This window comes from Corythoichthys intestinalis, chromosome 5 (assembly GCF_030265065.1).
Source record: "Corythoichthys intestinalis isolate RoL2023-P3 chromosome 5, ASM3026506v1, whole genome shotgun sequence".
Lineage (NCBI taxonomy): Eukaryota > Metazoa > Chordata > Actinopteri > Syngnathiformes > Syngnathidae > Corythoichthys > Corythoichthys intestinalis.
In genome coordinates, this window is record NC_080399.1 from 58,003,029 (window position 1) to 58,022,741 (window position 19,713).

A 19,713-nucleotide genomic window follows, 5' to 3' on the forward strand; every position below is an offset into this window, starting at 1 on the left:
AATCCCACCAACCACCTCTTGTTGAGAGGCAACTCACTGCAGCATCTAAAAAGCTGTGCGCCGACAATTTTATATCATTACATAAACATTCATCATATTACTATCGCAGCATTCAAAATAATTTATCTCAAAACACTGCATAAAATGCTGAAGACAATTCAGCAGGGTTAACTTATTGTTTTCAGAATCAAAATGAAATTGAATCCGTGCTTTATTTTAGTCAGTTGCTGCAACAGACTCATTTTAACAGAGGAATATCGTTTGATTCCATTCGACAAATAATAAGGACTGCTTTTTTTGATGACCTTCAGATGTCCAGAGGGGGAAATCATTGGAGATGACGCTCTTTCGCTGGGAGTCTGTTTTTTTTTTTTTTTTTTTTTTTTTTTTTTTAACAAACTGTCATTGCATATAAGCTAAAACAGCCAAGAGATGATCATAATGATGCAGGCCTGATTAAAGAGCAGTTTAATTGTACTTGTCATTCAGCAATTTTTGTACATTTACTTGTCTAATTTCAAGACTAACAACATTGCTACAAAGAGGATTTAAACAAGCATTCATGCGCAGGCACATGTACACGTAGGCGCACACGCATTTACCGCAGAGGAAAAGTGCATCTGTGGTGGCATGCGTTTAAGTGTGTCACTAGGCCAAACAAGCAGATTGACCCATCACTTTCTCTGACACTGCAGTTTCAGCTTTGCATGAAAACAGTGCAAAACAGCAATGGTTTCCTGCATTTTTAAAAAATGAGTTATTTAAATAAGCTCCTTTCTCTGCATATTTTGCATAAAATATGGCACAACAAAATAGGGCACGGCGTAATCTGTTTTATTTTAATGAAATACACATTACTTAAAGTGAGAAATTCCAATTGCATACAATTCACGAAATAACGATAACACTACCTAAAGCGTCCAGAATAGGAATTCGAGACTGTGACAAACACATCACTCGCCGGAGTAAACAGTATGCCCAGAACCCTGCAAACTCACCCCATCCCAGCATTCAGGCATGATTCCACAGTAAGTGTTCTCTCAGAGGATGAAAAAATGAAGACAGTGCAAACAGGCTTCAGCTGTTTTAAGAACCTGCGTTCAGGTGAATCCCCACTGGAAAAAGAGATGATAGATGCTGCAGACTGCTGCAGTGTCTTTGTCTGCTTGAGAGCTACACGCAACCAGACTTTTAAACGGATGCCCTCCCCCCTCAGTCCCATCCGTTTCACACTCTATTGCAACAACATCATGGGGGTGGTGTAGGCAGGCTAGGATTGGCTCGGGACTATGCCTCTTCATCACACGATTGGCTGGTAGTATTGGCAGTCTTTTACTTATCCTCTCTCATCAGCACCACTGCCACATATCAGCTTCAACACGATGGGTGCTGTTTTCATAGCTGGCACACAGACACTGTGATCCGTTTTGATTAGTTTGGAAGGCGGTCTCCAAATGCTCATTTCACCAAAGAGATCTCCCACGCCAATATCCAATTCTAATATGTTTATGAGGTCTGCTGTTCTTCCTCATACAGGCCGTTTCAAACTAGTGGCAGCCTAGTGTGAAGGGTTCAACGACAACCCATTCATTGTGTGTGTGGGAGGGGACTTTTTTTGAGAAAGTGAGCGTTTGGTAGCCGTTTGGGGCAAAACAGCAAGTTTGAATAGCGTACCGCACGATTGGTATTTTTAGACCGTGATGTCACCATCGTAACGCGAAAGTGGGTCATTAGAGACACGCCCTTGCATACAGTCCATGTTATTTCTGCTTGTTTCCTCTGGTAATCTTTCAAAAAAGAACATGCCGAGTAAACACTGCTGCTATGGAACTTGTAGAAATGACTCTAGACATTACGACATATGAAGGATGTCTTTATACGTTTCCCGAAACCAAAAACTCGGAGGAAAAATGTGAAGAATGGATTGCGCGGACGTCCAAAAGACCAGCAAGGTGAAGCCATTCACATTTTATAGGCAGTAAACATTTTGTTGGCAAGGCAAGGCAAGGCAAATTTATTTATATAGCACAATTCAACACAAGGCAATTCAAAGTGCTTTACATCACATGAAAACCATAAAAATCACATTTAAATCAACACAGCGTAAAAACCAAGACAAAAGATCGCATTTAATCACAGAATAAAAATAAATAAATGAAAATAAAACAAAAATAGAAATAAAGCAAAAACTACTACTAATAATAATCATTGAAATCAGCAATGGAGATAAGCACAAGAGGAATAGAAGGCAGGTAGATTGAAATATATAGACAGTTATGGATATGCAGTGCTAAACAAAAGCGTTTTTAGCCCTGATTTAAAGGAGCTAACGGTTTGAGCATACTTCAGACGTTCGGGTAACTTGTTCCAGAGGTGAGGAGCATAATAACTAAATGCTGCCTCACCCTGCTTGGTTCTTGTTCTTGGAACATGCAGAAGACCCGTTCCAGACGACCTTAGGGGTCTAGATGTCTCATAGGAATCTAACAAGTCAAGCATGTATTTTGGTCCAAGGCCATTAAGTGTTTTGTAGACGAGCAGTAGTAGTTTATAGTCTATCCTTTGACTCACTGGAAGCCAGTGTAGCGATTTCAAAACCGGTGTAATGTGGTCCAGCTTCCTTGTATTTGTGAGGACTCTGGCTGCAGCATTCTGTACTAGCTGCAGCTTCCTGACTGATTTTTTATCAAGACCTGTAAATATACCGTTGCAGTAGTCCAATCTGCTGAAAACGAATGCATGCATAAGTTTTTCCATGTCTTGTTGAGTCAGAAGCCCCTTAATTCTGGTTATATTTTTTAGGTGGTAATAAGCGGATTTAGTGACGGACTTTAGATGGCTATCAAATTTTAGGTCTGAGTCAATAATTACGCCAAGGTTTCTGACTTGATTTGTAGCTGTAAGTGACATTGTGCTAAGTTGGCTGCTTATCTTTGACCTTTCCTTTTTTGGCCCAAAAATGATCACCTCTGTTTTCTCCACATTTAACAGGAGAAAATTCTGGCACATCCATTCATTGATTTGATGAATGCATTTACTCAGGGAGACTAAGGGACTATAATCATGTGGGGACACAGAAATGTACAGTTGTGTGTCATCTGCATAGGCGTGATAGGAGATGTCATACTGTTCCATTATCTGAGCTAACGGAAGCATATAGATGTTAAATAAGAGTGGTCCAAGAATTGACCCTTGAGGGACTCCACACGTGAATTTGGTTCGTTCTGACTGATAATTTCCGATTGACACAAAGAAATCCCTATCATGTAAATAGGATGTGAACCACTGAAGAATAGTGTCAGTAAGCCCTACCCACTGTTCCAATCTGCTGAGTAGTATGTTGTGATCAACCGTGTCAAATGCGGCGCTGAGATCCAATAGTAGCAGAACAGATGATTTGCCTGCATCGGTATTCCGACGAATATCATTTAGGACTTTGATAAGCACGGTCTCGGTGCTGTGTTGTGGCCGAAATCCAGACTGAAATGAGTTAAAAAGATTGTTTTGGATCATAAAAGTCTGGATCTGTTCAAACACAACCCTTTCGATAATTTTCCCCAGGAATGTCAGATTTGATATTGGCCTGTAATTACTAATGGTTGAGGCATCCAGATTGGGTTTTTTTAGGAGAGGTTTTATTACTGCAGTTTTTAAAGTCTGAGGAAACTCTCCTGTTTGGAGGGAAGTATTTATAATCTGAAGTATGTCTGGGGCTATGCAATGAAAAACAGTTTTGAAAAAGTTTGAAGGAAGGATGTCAAGGCAGCATGTTGTGGGCTTTAGTTTCGACACAATTTCTGTTAAAGTGGCATAGTCCAAGAGGCTAAACTGTCTAAGATTGACGTGGGGGACATGTTGGGAGGCATTTAGTGTAACATTTGTTAATCCGGAGTTGCACACAGTCTGTCTAATCATTAGTACTTTGTGTGTAAAAAATGCTGCGAAATTATTACAGGACACCTCAGATGCCAATTCCTGAGGTATTGATGCTTGTGGGTTTGTCAGTTTGTCAACAACAGAAAATAGTGTGCGAGTATTGTTGGTGTTTCTACTAATGATCTCTGAAAAATATGATTGTCTAGCATTTTTCAGTTCCTGGTTGTATTTGCGAAGACTCTCTTTGTAGATATCATAAAAAACTAGGAGTTTGTTTTTTCGCCATCTGCGTTCTGCTCGTCTACAAACTTGCTTTTGTTTTATAGCTAGTATGGCATTTCTCCAGGGTGACCTCTTCTTTCTTGACAAAGTTTTTGTCTTAATCGGGGCAATAGTGTCCATTACAGTCATCACACCGGAACTGAAACTATTTACAAGTTCTTCCACTGGAGCTATTGTAGGGGTTAATAATGAGGCATAGGCCTGTGTGAATAACGCACATGTGTTATCACTTATGTAACGCTTCCTAATAAACTCTGTTTCCCTTTTCAGAGGATGGACAGGGGTGGTCATTTTAAACATAATGCAGTAGTGATCAGACAGAGCAACATCATTCACTGTGACCTCAGAGATGTTGGGGGCCATGGTCCTACAGATGATGAAGAGATGAGCCATTTTGATATTTTTACTTATTTTGAGCGTGGCGTTTTGCCGTGCTGCTTCTGTCTGACAATGAATGACCTTAAAAAAATTAAAATGGTATCTGGCACTGTTGTTACGTTTTCTGTTGTGAAAAACAACTTTCGTAAGGAAGAAGTGTAAATAAATTATAGAATTAAGATTTGTTATTAATAAAAACATTAAAAGTGTTCGTTGGCTGTCACTAAGTAGCATTTGCAATCGCTACACAATAATAGCAATGTAAATTGCCTCCAAGAACGTTCAGAGACGTAAGACAACCAGAGGATATAATATATAAGAAAGACAGGGTATATGGTGGTAAAGGATCGATTGTTGAAACAGGAGAATGTCATTGTCAGTGGCGTAAGCCAATGCACACAAGAAAAAGGTGTCGATAAAAAAGCTACCTCTGGATCAAGTCGGCTCTTTTTCTCCGTCTTCTTCAGTCCTCGACACTCAAGCCATCTCTTTAACTGAACATTTGTATGTTCTTCCACATCTTTACCAGTGAATTTGGCACCAGGGACATTATTTTCGGACAGAATTAATAGGTTTAGCTCAGTAAACATCTCGTTCGTACACTATTTCCATGCATTTACTATTAGGGACAAAAGAGAGGTTGACCCGCCTAGCAACAATTGCTAACGTCATTAATATTAATGAGCAAAAGTGACGTGTTGCTTGCAGTACGCCATGAATGAATGAAGCGGGGCCCTAAATAGAGCCTTGCTCTATGTTTAGAGTGCCGCCTCGCTGAAGTCAACAACGCATCCAATAGCAGAGAGGCCGGCGTGCTTATCTGTGCTATCAGGCTGCTTTGGCAGACGGATATACGCAAACCACGGCCGACGAAACCTTGTAAAATGCCCATTTTAAAAGTTTCGCGAGCTCTGGGACACTAAAAAAATGACTCTCATACATCTACTTGATAAGCTAAATGGTACCTCGATGTGCGTTTGTGTGGAAATGCAGTTCACGAACAACAACAAAAGACTAAAACTTCACCTTCTCACCGAAATTAGTCAAACTCTTTACACGGCTATTATAATGCCTCCTACTTTTTGAAGTAGGAAACGTCGCTGTTTTCTTGTGCAACAATGAAAAATAAACGCATTGGTGCTTGGGACTATAACCAATATGCTTGCCGCTTATGATTTCCTGACAGTGACTACGTCAGCCCCTTCCATTTTGTGCTTGCGGTGGACCGCTCATCACTCTGGGCTGACGCTAGTGTCAAAAAGCCTTAACAAGCCTGCATTGGCCTTCCACTGAGCCAGTGTCTTGTCACAGATTGCCATCAGTGGCGATGATTTATGTTCATTCCTGTACTGTTTTATTTTATGTTTTTTTTCCCTGGTTAACTGATTGCCCACACCAGTTTATCATTACCCCTACTCCTTATATACCCCTCTAGTTTCTTGTCCTGTGCCAGCGCGTTTTCCTTTAGAAAGCAGCAGGAAGCCACGAGACCACATTTGAGTTAAGTTTGACTTACGATTTTTTTGTCTTGTGTTGTTTTTTTTTTGTGGAACTTTTGAAGCTCGTTTCCACGTTCCTTTCTTGAATTAAGCATTTGTTGGAGAATGCCAGTCTCATGCGTCTCATGCATTTGAATCGAAAAATGTTTGCCCACTTTGACATGCCTGCCATCAGCATAGGTGAACTAGTGGGTTCCCTAGGGTGCCATCTAGTGAAGGGGGAGCCTCCACTAACATATCAAGTACATTTCAATATGCTACATATAGAAAACATATTAAATATTTTCAAACTGACTTCTGGTCTGAATCCATAAGAATGAGTCAGATCATAATCCGGCGCCCTGAACCTCTTGTTTCTCTTGCAATCTTGTTGACAGTGAAAGGTGTGGGGAGGGGTTGCGCATCATCATCATCATAATCATCATCATCTCACGCCTAGCGCTCCTGATAAATTAATGTCTCACTTCTGTTGCTGTCAATATGATATTTAATACTTTTAACTCATTCACTCCCAGCCATTTTCACCGGTGCAATCCCCTTCACTCCCGGATGTTTTACTGGATTTTGACTGATTTAGCAAGGCCCACAGAAAATTCTGTTCTATTGCTACAGTAGGGCAAATAAGTATTTAGTCAACCACTAATTGTGCAAGTTCTCCCACTTGAAAATATTAGACGCCTGTAATTGTCAACATGGGTAAACCTCAACCATGAGAGACAGAATGTGGGGAAAAAACAGAAAATCACATGGTTTGATTTTGAAAGAATTTATTTGCAAATCATGGTGGAAAATAAGTATTTGGTCAAAACCAAAAGTTCGTCTCAATACTTTGTTGTGTACCGTTTGTTGGCAATAACAGAGGCCAAACGTTTTCTGTAACTCTTCACAAGCTTTTCACACACTGTTGCTGGTATTTTGGCCCATTCCTCCATACAGATCTCCTCTAGAGCAGTGATGTTTTGGGGCTGTCGTTGGGCAACACGGACTTTCAACTCCCTCCACAGATTTTCTATGGGGTTGAGATCTGGAGACTGGCTAGGCCACTCCAGGACCTTGAAATGCTTCTTACGAAGCCACTCCTTTGTTGCCCTGGCTGTGTGTTTGGGATCATTGTCATGCTGAAAGACCCCGCCACGTCTCATCTTCAATGCCCTTGCTGATGGAAGGAGATTTTCACTCAAAATCTCTCGATACATGGCCCCATTCATTCCTTCCTTTGCACAGATCAGTCGTCCTGGTCCCTTTGCAGAAAAACAGCCCCAAAGCATGAGGTTTCATCCCCCATGCTTCACAGTGGGTATGGTGTTCTTCGGATGCAATTCAGTATTCTTTCTCCTCCAAACACGAAAACCAGTGATTCTACCAAAAAGTTCTATTTGTGTTTCATCTGACCATAAAACATTCTCCCAGTCCTCTTCTGGATCATCCAAATGCTCTCTAGCGAACCGCAGACGGGCCTGGACGTGTACTTTCTTCAGCAGCGGGACATGTCTGGCAGTGCAGGATTTGAGTTCCTGGCGGCGCCGTGTGTTATTGATAGTAGCCTTTGTTACGGTGGTCCCAGCTCTCTGTAGGTCATTCACTAGGTCCCGCCGTGTGGCTCTGGGATTTTTGCTCACCGTTCTTGTTATCATTTTGACGCCACGGAGTGAGATCTTGCATAGAGCCCCAGATCGAGGGAAATTATCAGTAGTCTTGTATGTCTTCCATTTTCTAATAATTGCTCCCACAGTTGATTTCTTTACACCGAGCTTTTTACTTATTGCAGATACAGTCTTTCCAGCCTGGTGCAGGTCTACAATTTTGTCTCTGGTGTCCTTCGACAGCTCTTTGGTCTTGGTCATAGTGGAGTTTGGCGTGTGACTGACTGAGATTGTGGACAGGCGTCTTTTATACCGATAATGAGTTAAAACAGGTGCCATTGATACAATTAACAAGTGGAGCCTCGTTAGACCTCGTTAGAAAAAGTTAGACCTCTTTGACAGCCAGAAATCTTGCTTGTTTGTAGGTGACCAAATACTTATTTTCCACTCTGATTTGGAAATATTTTTTTTTTTAAATCAAACAATGTGATTTTCTGTTTTTTTTTTCACATTCTGTCTCTCATGGTTGAGGTTTACCCATGTTAACAATACAGGCCTCTCTAATCTTTTCAAGTAGGAGAACTTGCACAATTGGTGGTTGACTGAATACTTATTTGCCCCACTGTATATAAACATGGAACTCACCAAAAGAAAGATTAGACTCTCTTCTTGCAGCAGGAAAAAAAAGTTAGTTCATCTTTTTCCATTCTTTAGAAATCAGCATTAGAAAATAGCTTAGTTTGAGCAATTTTCCATTTTCTGATGAAAAAACAGAGAAATTGAGCTTTTTGTAAAAGCATACATTTCAAACATAACTTTGACTTTAACACAGCTATTTTTTGCTTTGTGACATCCCAAACTTCTGAATAATGTTTTCTTTCTTCAAAATAACATAAACAACAAGACAAATAGAGCTTTTGATAGCAAGTAACAGTTTATTTACACATAACTAAACTATTGAACTGAGAGATGACGCTGTTGTAGCCGCGACAGCCGGGGTAAACGTTTCCCTCATTGCCGCCTCTCATCAAGATAGATTTTTTTTTAGTCTTTCTTTTGTGGTGATCACTGCCTCGTGGCGGAGTTCACCTGGGGAACTTGTGTTCCTGGGGGGAACTGGTTTGGCCGTGCACGTTTCCGGCTGTGTCGAGGGACACTGGAGGGTGCGAGTGCGCTACTGCCCTCCAGTGGCCAGTTTTATTGCTTTAAAACTGATTTTCAGCATTGTGCTTTGGAGCTAAGTTGCATCAGAACCTAGAGATGTCTCTTGTGGGAAAAAAAAAAAAAAAAAAAAACGTAAAAGACGAATAAATACGTCTTTGGGACACTGAAACAATTAAAAATAGAATGTATTTATACATTTTTAGGAGCAAATGAGTTAACATGATAAGGCCCAAGCCCTCAGGTGCCGCTTTAAAAAAGTGACAAAAGGAGGTGAATAAAAAAACGGGCGCTGGGTAGAGGTATGTCAATCATTGTCATAAAAAAAAGTTAAACATGAAAATAACATTAGCTTCGTAGAAAGCTTGTAACCCGCTGACTACTCCACTACTACATCCATGCAAGTTAAATGTCATGTTGATCTCTTTCACCCCCACCTGCAACAATTTTGTGAGTGTGGGTTTTCCCACACAGGCTTTTGCTATTATGTAAACTAAAACCCCATACGGTGGGGTATAGCAGGTAAAGTGCACTTTAACCCTTTAAGGTCTGGGCCTATTTTGTCTGATTTTGCATGCCTTTGAAGTTGCCTTTATATTTCAAAGAAAGAATTGTTTACGATGGCCTGGTTTGGTCCCTTTTTTTGTGACACCTTGAACTTCATGTCCAAACTGTTGTTTCCTTCACTGACCAATTATAAATCATCATTTTGGGCCCAAAAAGAACAAAAATTCCAAAATCGTTTTGTCAAAATTTTTAATATTGATGTCCAATTGACAACCAAACATGCGTAACGAACCGTTTTGAAACTTTGTAATATTTATTCAACATGTTAGGATGAACATTCAACCAAAAAAATTTTGAATAAATAGTCTTATATTTGACAATTCAACATAAACAACAGGTATAGCCATAGGCGTTTTTTGCCTTTATACATGCTCTAGTCAAAACAGGTTATATACAGCAGACCAAACAGTGAAGAACAGTAAAAAAATATATACCATCTAACACAAAAAGTGTTTAGAGGCCATCTCTTTATGAGTTTAGGTATTGCGGCCCATCACCTGATGAAAACTATGTACACACAATCAAGCTTCTTGAACACACATTTATATACACAAATTGAGAAGACTGATTGTGGGGAAAAAAAATATATATATATAACATTGGGAAAAAAAAGTATTTAAAAAAATATTTACAATAAACAAGTTAAATTTTTTTCAGGCATGCCACTCCGAAAAGCAGTTTCGTCCTGGAATTAGACACAGGGCTACATCACACAGCCCACACTTCCATGGGGTGTCGGTCCTCTTTCCACCCTTCCATTTTCATTTCACTTTACTTTCATTGTCACTATAAATGTACATGAAAAAAAGTTAGTATTTATGAAAATAATAAAGTATAAAATAAAAATATATACAGCAATAAATAATAATGGAAATCTATATGTATGACAATAGAAAGAATACCATAGCTGAATATGTGCTACATCCCTAATCTTCATATAGAAAGAAGAACACCACAAATTATAAATTCCTGCCTGGGATACACACAGTGCACATACGACTTTGATCTGATATGCACATTTTATTATTATATACACAAACACACACTTATATTGCATCAAAATTAACTTTGTCTTGCAATATCAAAAGAAACTTTCAAAGAAACTTTTTCAGCATTAAAAAAAAAAAAAAACAGTGAGTTGGCTTACCCCTGCTCGTCGATGGCGTCACCCACGTGTTCAAATCCGTCTCGAGGACTCTTCCGAAGAAGACGATGATGACGAATTTGGACCATCCTCTTCCTCAAGTTGATCAAAAAGCACAATTGCTTGCGCTAAATTTAGTTTTCCGTTCATTCTCAAAGTCACACAAAGTCGCTGCTCGATCCAAACGGCCGTCGCTCGCCACCTCGCTGCTTCAGAATACTCCTCCCTCTCGTTCGGTGGAACCTTGCACGGCAGTTATATTTATTAAAAAAAAACGCATTTTGTGCTTCCACTGTGACTTCGAAAGGGTTCGTTTGATTTGTGTTTTTTTCATGGAGCTTCCGTTTTGAAAAAGGACTAGAAATGATGGAAATATAGACATAAACAAATGATCCATGCAGCATTTTAATGTTTTTTTGAGAGGACAATAAAACTATAAAACTTAAATGACAATATCTCACGTTTTAGTTGGTCGATTGACTTCAAATAATAACGAGAGTAAACCGCAACTTCCGCACTTTAAAACGAGACCAACCAACGGCATGTGGGTGACGTAATTAAAACGTGAGGGCGCTTCAAAGACGACGTGCGCTGAGGACGCGCCGGCGCGTCCTTCGACTCTAAAGGGTTAAATAGTACTTTAATGCACAGAGCAGAACATTTAATCACTCATTTCAGGTGAACCATAAACAGTGACAGACATACACGCTTTAAATTGGGAAAATCAAATATTTACAAAATAAACAATATTACAAAAAATGTATTGTCAATTTTGGGGGGCTCATAGATACACTTTCGCCATAAGCACCTACACTAAAAAAAATAACTGGTGGATTTACTTAATAAAATCATTGTAACAATTTGCACTTACTTCTATTAAGGAAATTTTAATGCTGAACTGAACTTAATATTGCAAGCAATAAAGTTTACTTATTAAAAGTAACTGCAAATTGTTACAATGATTTTACTGCTTATGAACTGAACTTAATATTGCAAGCAGTAAAGTTAACTTAATTAAAGTAGGTGCAAATTGTTGAAATATTTTTATCAAGTAAATACTCCAGTTATTTTTTTCAGTGTAGTCACCGTGCACTGGGCCTATGGTGTTAAATCAAGGCCAAAAGTTTTGTAATCTGAAAAAAAGAAACGATTAAAAAAAAAAAGTTTGAAACTGAATGTTTAAGTTTTATTCTTGATTTAACACCATACACCAGCAGGTGTCATTGTATAATAGAAATGACTAGCCTGCCACAGCCATTCGCATTATTATATCAGCTAATAATGCGTGGCATATATTTGTTTATGCTTTTTAGTGGTTTGCAAATGTAGTAAAAACTTTTCACTTTGATCTGACAATTTGATATCTGACATTTTTTATTTGTATTCTAATAACAAGGTATGAATCATTTTGTAATCGACACTAACAAAGGTTTGTAAAAATTACAAAGTGTGGGTTGTTCTGTTGCTATGAAAAATTAGAATATTACAATTTTCAGTTTACATTTAAATAAGCGGCTTGGAAAATGAATGATTGATTGAATTCAAAATTGTCTACATCCTTTAATAAAAGTCTAATAAATATGACAATGAAATAAATACAAAACATTGAAATTACAATGTGAATAACTGATCAGCTATCCAGCAGTGCTTATGTCTCTCCAGGTGAGCATTTTTATTACTATTATTATTTTTTGCTCCATTTTAAATAACACTAAAAGATGCTAAGATCAAAAAATTTCCTTCAAATCAATTTGCTTGTTATTACAAAGAATACTCTTAATATGTCTACTTTCAAGGTAAAAGTTCATCTGTTCACACAAAGTGATCGAATTAATGTCATTTTTATTTTCTTTTTTTCATTACATTTTTATGAAGCTTTTATGTTATGCACATTATCCAAATGTCTATAATACTGTTATTCCTTTTTTTTTTTAGCGATTCCTTGACAGCCACATTGTGAATACATGTTTTTTACATTTTGCTGGTATGTTTTCCACGACTATTCAAAAACATTCTTCAAAACGGAGAGCTGTCCCATTGCAAAAAAATGTACAGTCCACATTTAAAAGAGCAATACTAGTATATAAGATTTGCAATTCAGTTATTCATTAAATTGCCCTCAATAGGAAATATGTTTTTTGGAAATACTTCTAACACAGTGTACTTCAACCACAAGCACGTGTACTTGCATATTCTTGTACTACTTGTACATGTACTTGTACATACCACTAATACTAATACTACTGGTACGTGTGTTAATATTACCAGTACGTGTATTTGTGTGTACTACAAACACATATAAGCCAAAAGTTTGGACACACCTTCTCATTCATCTTTTCATTTTCATGACTACATTGTAGATTCTTACTAAAGGTATCAAAACTGTGTACGAACACATGTGAATTTAAGTACTTAGCAAAAAGAGGTGAAAACCTTGAAAATCTTGAAAGTCGCCTTCTTTGCTCTGAACTTATTGGCACACTCTTGGCTTTCTTCTGATGAGTTCAAGAGTTAGTCAATTGAAATGGTTTAAACTTCACAGGTATGCCTTATCAGGGTTAATTAGGGGATTTTTTTTGGGACCATTGTTTGTGTTGCATTGGATGAGGTTTGTCCAAACTTTAGGCCTGTACTGTACTTCTACTATACGTACATGTACTTGAATGTACTCATGCTTTAAGTACATGTACTTTCAAGTACCCATAGTACAAGCACGTGGACTTAAGTGTACTTATACTACAAGTATGCGTATTTGCGTGTACTCGGACTACTAGTACACGTATTTTCGTGTACTTGTATTACAAGTATAAGTACACGCACTGGTACTACAAATACGTTTATACTGTACTATAAACACATGTACTTGTGTGTGCTTGTACTAAAAGAATGTGATGAGACAATTATTAAATGGTTCTTAAATATTTGCCTTTTTCAATGAAGGCTCACAATAAAGTATTGATTGCTATAATAGTATGTTCCATGATTGATTGCAGTTAAGAGACATTTTAGTGATTGATAACTATAGACATGTTTAGTTCTTGATAAAACTGCCTTGTCATTCTAACCGGTTTAAACCAACCCAGGTTCCACAGGTCAACTTCAAGGACAAGCCACAGACATTGAGATCTAAAGTGTCTGGGACATTTAAGATGTCATATTGTTGTAATTTATTACTTGGCAAATGCTATCGCTTCATGAAATGTATTTGATGTGATAGTTATTAAGATGTGTATTATATAATTGCTCTAATCAATAGCTGCTCGCAATTAAGAAATGCTTTTGATGCTCGCAATGAATAAATGAGCTAATTGAGCTTAAAAGAAGGAATGTTTTTCTTGAAGAAGCCTTGAAGACTCTTGCCTTCCCAAGGGCAAGAGGCAACAACAAAGACAGTTTTTGCTTTGCTGGAATGTGCTGACACACATGTATTAATACCACGTACATGTACACAAATAGCCAACCAAATTCATAGAGGTGTCGCCCGCTTCGCCCACCATCCTTTTATGGTTGGCACCTCTCTTGTTGCTAGGGCCATCCCAAATAAAAAGAGAGAGCAAGGAGGAGTTTTTTTTAGAATTATTGCAGAAGCTGTATTTTGTAGTCCATTGTATAGCTTTCCTCCTTCTCCTTGCAAGCTTTTCAACTAAATTGAGTGCCTTCTCTCCTTATTTTGGGTAATATTATAAATGTCTATCTAAGGATTCATATTTGAACGTGACAGAATGTGTACTTGCACTACAAGTACGTGTACTTGCGTGTACTAGTACTACTGGTATGTGTACTAATATTACCGTATGTATAATTGTGTGTACTACAAACACATGTACTTGTACTATAGTATCAGTACATCTACTTGAATGTACTCGTAGTTTAAGTACATGTGCTTGCATATACTGATAGTATAAGCAAGTGGACTTGCGTGTACTTTTACTACAAGTACACTTACTTTCGTGTACTCGTATTACAAGTACACGTACTGGTACTACAGATATATTTATGATGTGCTACAAACACGTGTACTTGTGTGTACTTGTACTAAACATACGTGTACTGGCGTTACGTGTACTTCAAGTATGTCTAATAGTACTACAGGTATGTGTATTTGTGAATACTGTGACTACACATACATGTACTACATGTATGTGCATGCACTACAAATATGTGTACTTGTGTGTACTAGTACAACAAGTACATGTACGTACTGGTACTGCAAATACGTTTATACTGCATTGCACTACAAGTACATGTAGTTGTCTGTACTTGAACTACAGGTAGGTGTATTTACGAGTACTGGTACTATAAATACATGTATTTTTACTTCCTTAAACTAAAAGTACGTAGACAGGTACGTGTACTTGTGTGTATTTGCACTACAAATATGTGTACTGGCGCACACTTGTATTACAGAAAGTACAGCACAGCAAATTTCCCTATGCAATTTCTCAAGAAATTGCATTTTCTAGTTTCTGATTGAAATGCAACGTTGGTGTGATAACACAGTTTGATTCTCTAATGTTAAACACTTATCTGGCAGCCCAAAGATGAAAGGGATGTTGTGCACTTCAATATTTATTTCATATTTTCAATATATTTAGTCCTACTTGCAGTGCATTTTTGGCCACCAATCTTTCATATGGCTGCTTTAAGAATCTGCCTTTAAGTGTAATTTCACCTCATAACCCATATTGGAAATCTTCAAGAAAAGTGAAGAGATTGAAATTAATATATATCATATTGTCTCATATCATATTATATTATGTACAACAGATGGCATGACCACAAAAGATTAAAAGATCAAGACAGCAATAGTAGCATACCTTCCAATCGCCTACTGGCATCAGCTGTTCACAGTTCTCCTGCAGAGACAGAAAATGACAAAAGGGAAAATAAACAATAATGGTTGAATGACATTTTGCTAAAACGGAAACTCACATTTAAAATTTTTTAATGACTCCTAGGTCATCATCACAAGCTGTGCACGATTATCTCAAACCACTGGCTCACCTTTATGTTTGAACTATTTAAATGGCTAGATGGTAGTTTACCAAGTATGTAAGCAAACATCCTGTCCGACTTCGATAATGCGAGCGAGTTTGTGTTTTACAGGATGTTGTTTGCCAGTATAATTGTGTCTGATTATATTGTAAAACGTACTGTTAAGAGAAGGTGTATTAATTACATGACAACACCGAAATACAATTAAATATTCATTTATTCATTTTCCATGCCGCTTTTCCTCATGAGGTTCGCGGAACGATTAAATATCTCATGGGGGAAAAAAAAAAAACTAAGGACAAGTTGGTTTTAAAATACAGGCAAATCAGCCAACATTTGAACATGTGGAAAGCTTTTAAGGAGAAAATAATAGGGAAAAAAATATGAATGTGTCATCTATGGTATTAACTTGATGACAAATGGACTTCTAATCACTTTAATAGTTAATTGTGGAGAAATAGATTCCTGTTCCAATTCTTGTGTGCTCAAAAATACATAAAACATGTATTATAAATTTTCCCTTTGTATTTTTTTCTTTGTTTTGTTTTGTATTGTATCAGTGACTTCAAAAAGCTCACTAGACCAGAAGAAATGTGACTCAATGTGAAATCTATCATCCAAACCTAATATAACAACAACATAGCAACATTTGAACCAGCAGGTGGCACTCCTCTCTATTGAGTATTATCCACTGTGCACAAATGATGTGGGGAGGTTAAAGAAAACCTGGCCCTTTTCACACACATTTCACAATTCCAATTTTAAAATCATTTATGTCTTAATTTTGTTGGTGTTGGGAAAGTTCATTTCCTACAATAACAAGTTCTATGTTCAGAAATTTCACAATGAACAAAAGTAGAAAAAGCAGTTTGAAGAAAATTTAGAAGTGCATTGTTACAAAAATGAACTACAAAGCCACATATAACATATAAATATATAGATATATAATTTTATGATTAATTTGACCAAGGAAACACAAAACCTTAAGAGCTTATGTCAGAAACACACAAATTTTGTAAGTAATATTAATCATTTATTATTGGTAAATAAAACAACAATAAACAACTCTTTAATATTAGTCATTCAGAGATCAAGGGATACCCTGTCATTTGCTGAGACAGGCAGAGTTGGGCTGTTAAGTAAAATGATAAATTTCTAATTTCATTGCTTAATAAATAGAGGATAAAACATATATTTTAGTTTTATTTGTAATATTTATCGGTTGTAATATTGTCAAATGACATATTAGAAGGACTGGAGAAACAGTATTTACTTTTTCTGGAAGCCCTTAAGCTCATCGCAGGGGCGGATCTTGGGAAGGAGGCCTGGATCACGGGCCTAAAGGGGGCCACGGTTGGCAAGGGGACGGACTAAGACGCATGTTTGAGGATGCCCAGATCTTTACTAGGGCCTATTTACTCGGTGACGCTCCGAACGGGTATACAGAAAACGACCCACTATAGGTTTTCATGCACACGACAACACTCTCAATTTGAAGAACGCCGGAATAGCGTACCACACGAATGCTATTCTTAGACCGTGACGTCACCATCACAAACTGGAAGTGGGTCATCATATAAGCACCCTCGCATACAAACTATATTATTACTGCTTGTTTTCTGCCGATAATCTTTCAAAAAAGAACATGCCGAGTAAACACTGCTGCTATGGAACTTGTAGAAATGACTCTAGACATTACGACATATGAAGGATGTCTTTATGCGTTTCCCGAAACCAAAAACTCGGAGGAAAAATGTGAAGAATGGATTGCGCGAAGGTCAAAAAGACCAGTTTAACGTCAGCAAGGTGAAGCCATTCACATTTCATATGCAGTACAAATTTTGCTGGGGGCCATGGAAGAGGAGGAGGAGTCATTTTTACTTTTTTTTTTTTGCGTGGCGTTTTGCTGTACTGAAAATGAACGATCTGAAAAAAATATGAAATGGTATCTGACTGCCATTTATGTTACCTTTTTTGTTGTAAAAAAAAAAAAACAACTTTAGTAAGGGGGAAGTGTAAATAAATTAATAGAATTAAGATTTGTTTTTAATGAAAACAATTAAAAGTGTTCTTTGGCTGTCACTGAGTAGCATCTGCGATTGCTACAAAAATAGCAATGTAAATTGCCCCCAAGAACGGTCATAGACGTAAGACAACCAGAGACTATAATATTTAAGAAAGAAAGGGCATATGGTGGTAAAAGATAGATTGTTGAAACAGGAGAATGTCATTGTAAGTGGCGTAACGCGTACAAGAAAAAGGTGTCGTTAAAAAAAGCTACCTCTGGATCAGGTCGGTGTTCTCTTTTTCCTGTCTTTTTCAGCCCTCGACACCCAAGCCATCTCTTTAACTGAAAATTTGTATGTTCTTCCAAATCTTTACCAGTGAATTTGGCACCAGGGACATCAGTTTCAGGCAGAATTGGTAGGTAGGTTTAGCTCAGTAAACATCTTGTTCGTACAGTTTCCACGCATTTACTATTAGGGAAAAATGGGAGGTTGACTCGCCTGCCAACAATTGCTAATGTCATGAATATTAATGAGCAAAAATGACATGTCGCTTGAGGTACGCCATCCTACACTAAAACGATGTAGTACTCTTGTCACGCAGTAGAGGTAAGTGCAGTTTTACAACGCTTCAGTCGATACACACACTTATTTGAAAAAAATCCTCCTCAGCTCAGATGGCCCAGTAGGCCTCAGCAGTGCTTCTTGCTGTATTGCATTTTACTACAGTGTATTTCTCAAGCATTCCTACGTCTGCGAACATTGTTTATTTTGAATGCAATTACAATGGGGCTGGAGCTACATTTGTCCTCCCTGTTTTTGACTAGTTTTCAGAGAGGGTTTAAGAAGGCACTTAATGTTTTTTTTAGAAGTCATCTTTGACTAATTATAATTTTAAAAAATCAATTCACAAACAAAAATAATTAAAAGATGATGGTTACCAGGCCAGCCGGTTCTACCAATGAGGTGTTCCTTTTTTTTATTTTTTATTTTTTTTATTTTATTTTTTAAAATTTATGTATTTATTTAGGGAAAAAAGATAATAACGAGCAGCTTCAAGGAAAATACTAAAACCATTGTTAAGAATCTTTTAATCTTGTGACTATAAACTAGAGTTGAACTTTAACGAAGTAAATCAGTGTTAAAAGACGCAATTGCTCCTTGGTAGACTTTTTATTGAAGACGGCCGAAGAAAAAAATGGAAATATGCTGTCCATTGTCAAAAAACCATAGAGTTCTTTACCTATTGACTTTGTCATTCTTTGCGTCATGCCTTATCAGAGAGAGCCGAGCTTCATTTAGTATAGTCAGACAAAGACTGCACACTCTCATGTCTGAGCTGGATTCAAGCTTGGATTTTTGAAAAACTATGAAAGCTGTACCGCATACAAACAGGAAGGATTGTCTCAGGAGCGATTTTTTTGAGGATTCAAGGTAAGTATTATATTTTTCGTACCATGCATGTGTGATTGAAGCATTTATTCGCAGGAATTTTCTTCTTTGTTTACACATGGAGGCTGCTAATTTTCGTAACTGACTAGCCTCATAGTTGGCAATATTTACGCGAAATAAATGCTACCTGCGCGTTTTTTTTTTTTTTTTTTTTTTTTTTTTGCTTTTAACCAAGAATTGACTGTTTTACGTCCATTTCTATAAAGAATTCAGGGATGTAAGCATTTATTCACATGGATTTTCGCCAGAAAAGCTCTGTTTACGCCAGGCGGCCACTAGCCTCATTCGCTTAGAGCAGGGGTCCCCAACGACCGGGCCGCGGACAGGTACCGGGCCGCGCAGAAATAATAAATAATGTATTGACGACTGCATTCTGGCCAATTGACTTTGGCCTGTGGCTGCTTAACACACCAATATCCCTGTCTACTCTAGATATACAACTACAGGATGGGAGGTCGTCATAGAAATGCATTGACTGGGCTGTGAGCACTAAATCTCGTTTTGTATATCGATGCGCGCTTGGACTCAATAATAACGTATGACGTAGGTCGCCGCCAATCACATTTCTTCCCGGAAATAATTAGCCCCCACACTAGAATGACTAAAAAACAGACGTCTTTGGACAGACTTTTTAGGGGGAAAAGGTAACCTGACGAGCCAGAAGATGTGCCTGCAACCTCGAAGAAAACAAAATTTATGCTACTTCCCAATCACTAAAGACCCACGAACTGCGAAGGAGTGAATTTGTGACCCGTATGTGAATAAACCGA

General features: G+C 37.8%; 1 protein-coding gene across 4 annotated transcripts in view; it reads right to left on the reverse strand.

The window, feature by feature from the left end:
* Positions 1 to 19,713, reverse strand: part of ndrg4 (NDRG family member 4) — a 116,442-nt gene that overhangs the window by 34,693 nt on the left and 62,036 nt on the right. For 2 of the 4 annotated variants that reach the window (XM_057835792.1, XM_057835791.1), the window contains exon 4: positions 15,308 to 15,346. In XM_057835792.1, the coding sequence (XP_057691775.1) occupies positions 15,308 to 15,346 (39 nt within the window). Of the gene's footprint in view, positions 1 to 998; positions 1,206 to 15,307; positions 15,347 to 19,713 lie in introns of those variants that run through there. The other 2 variants (XM_057835794.1, XM_057835795.1) reach the window with 2 other exon arrangements.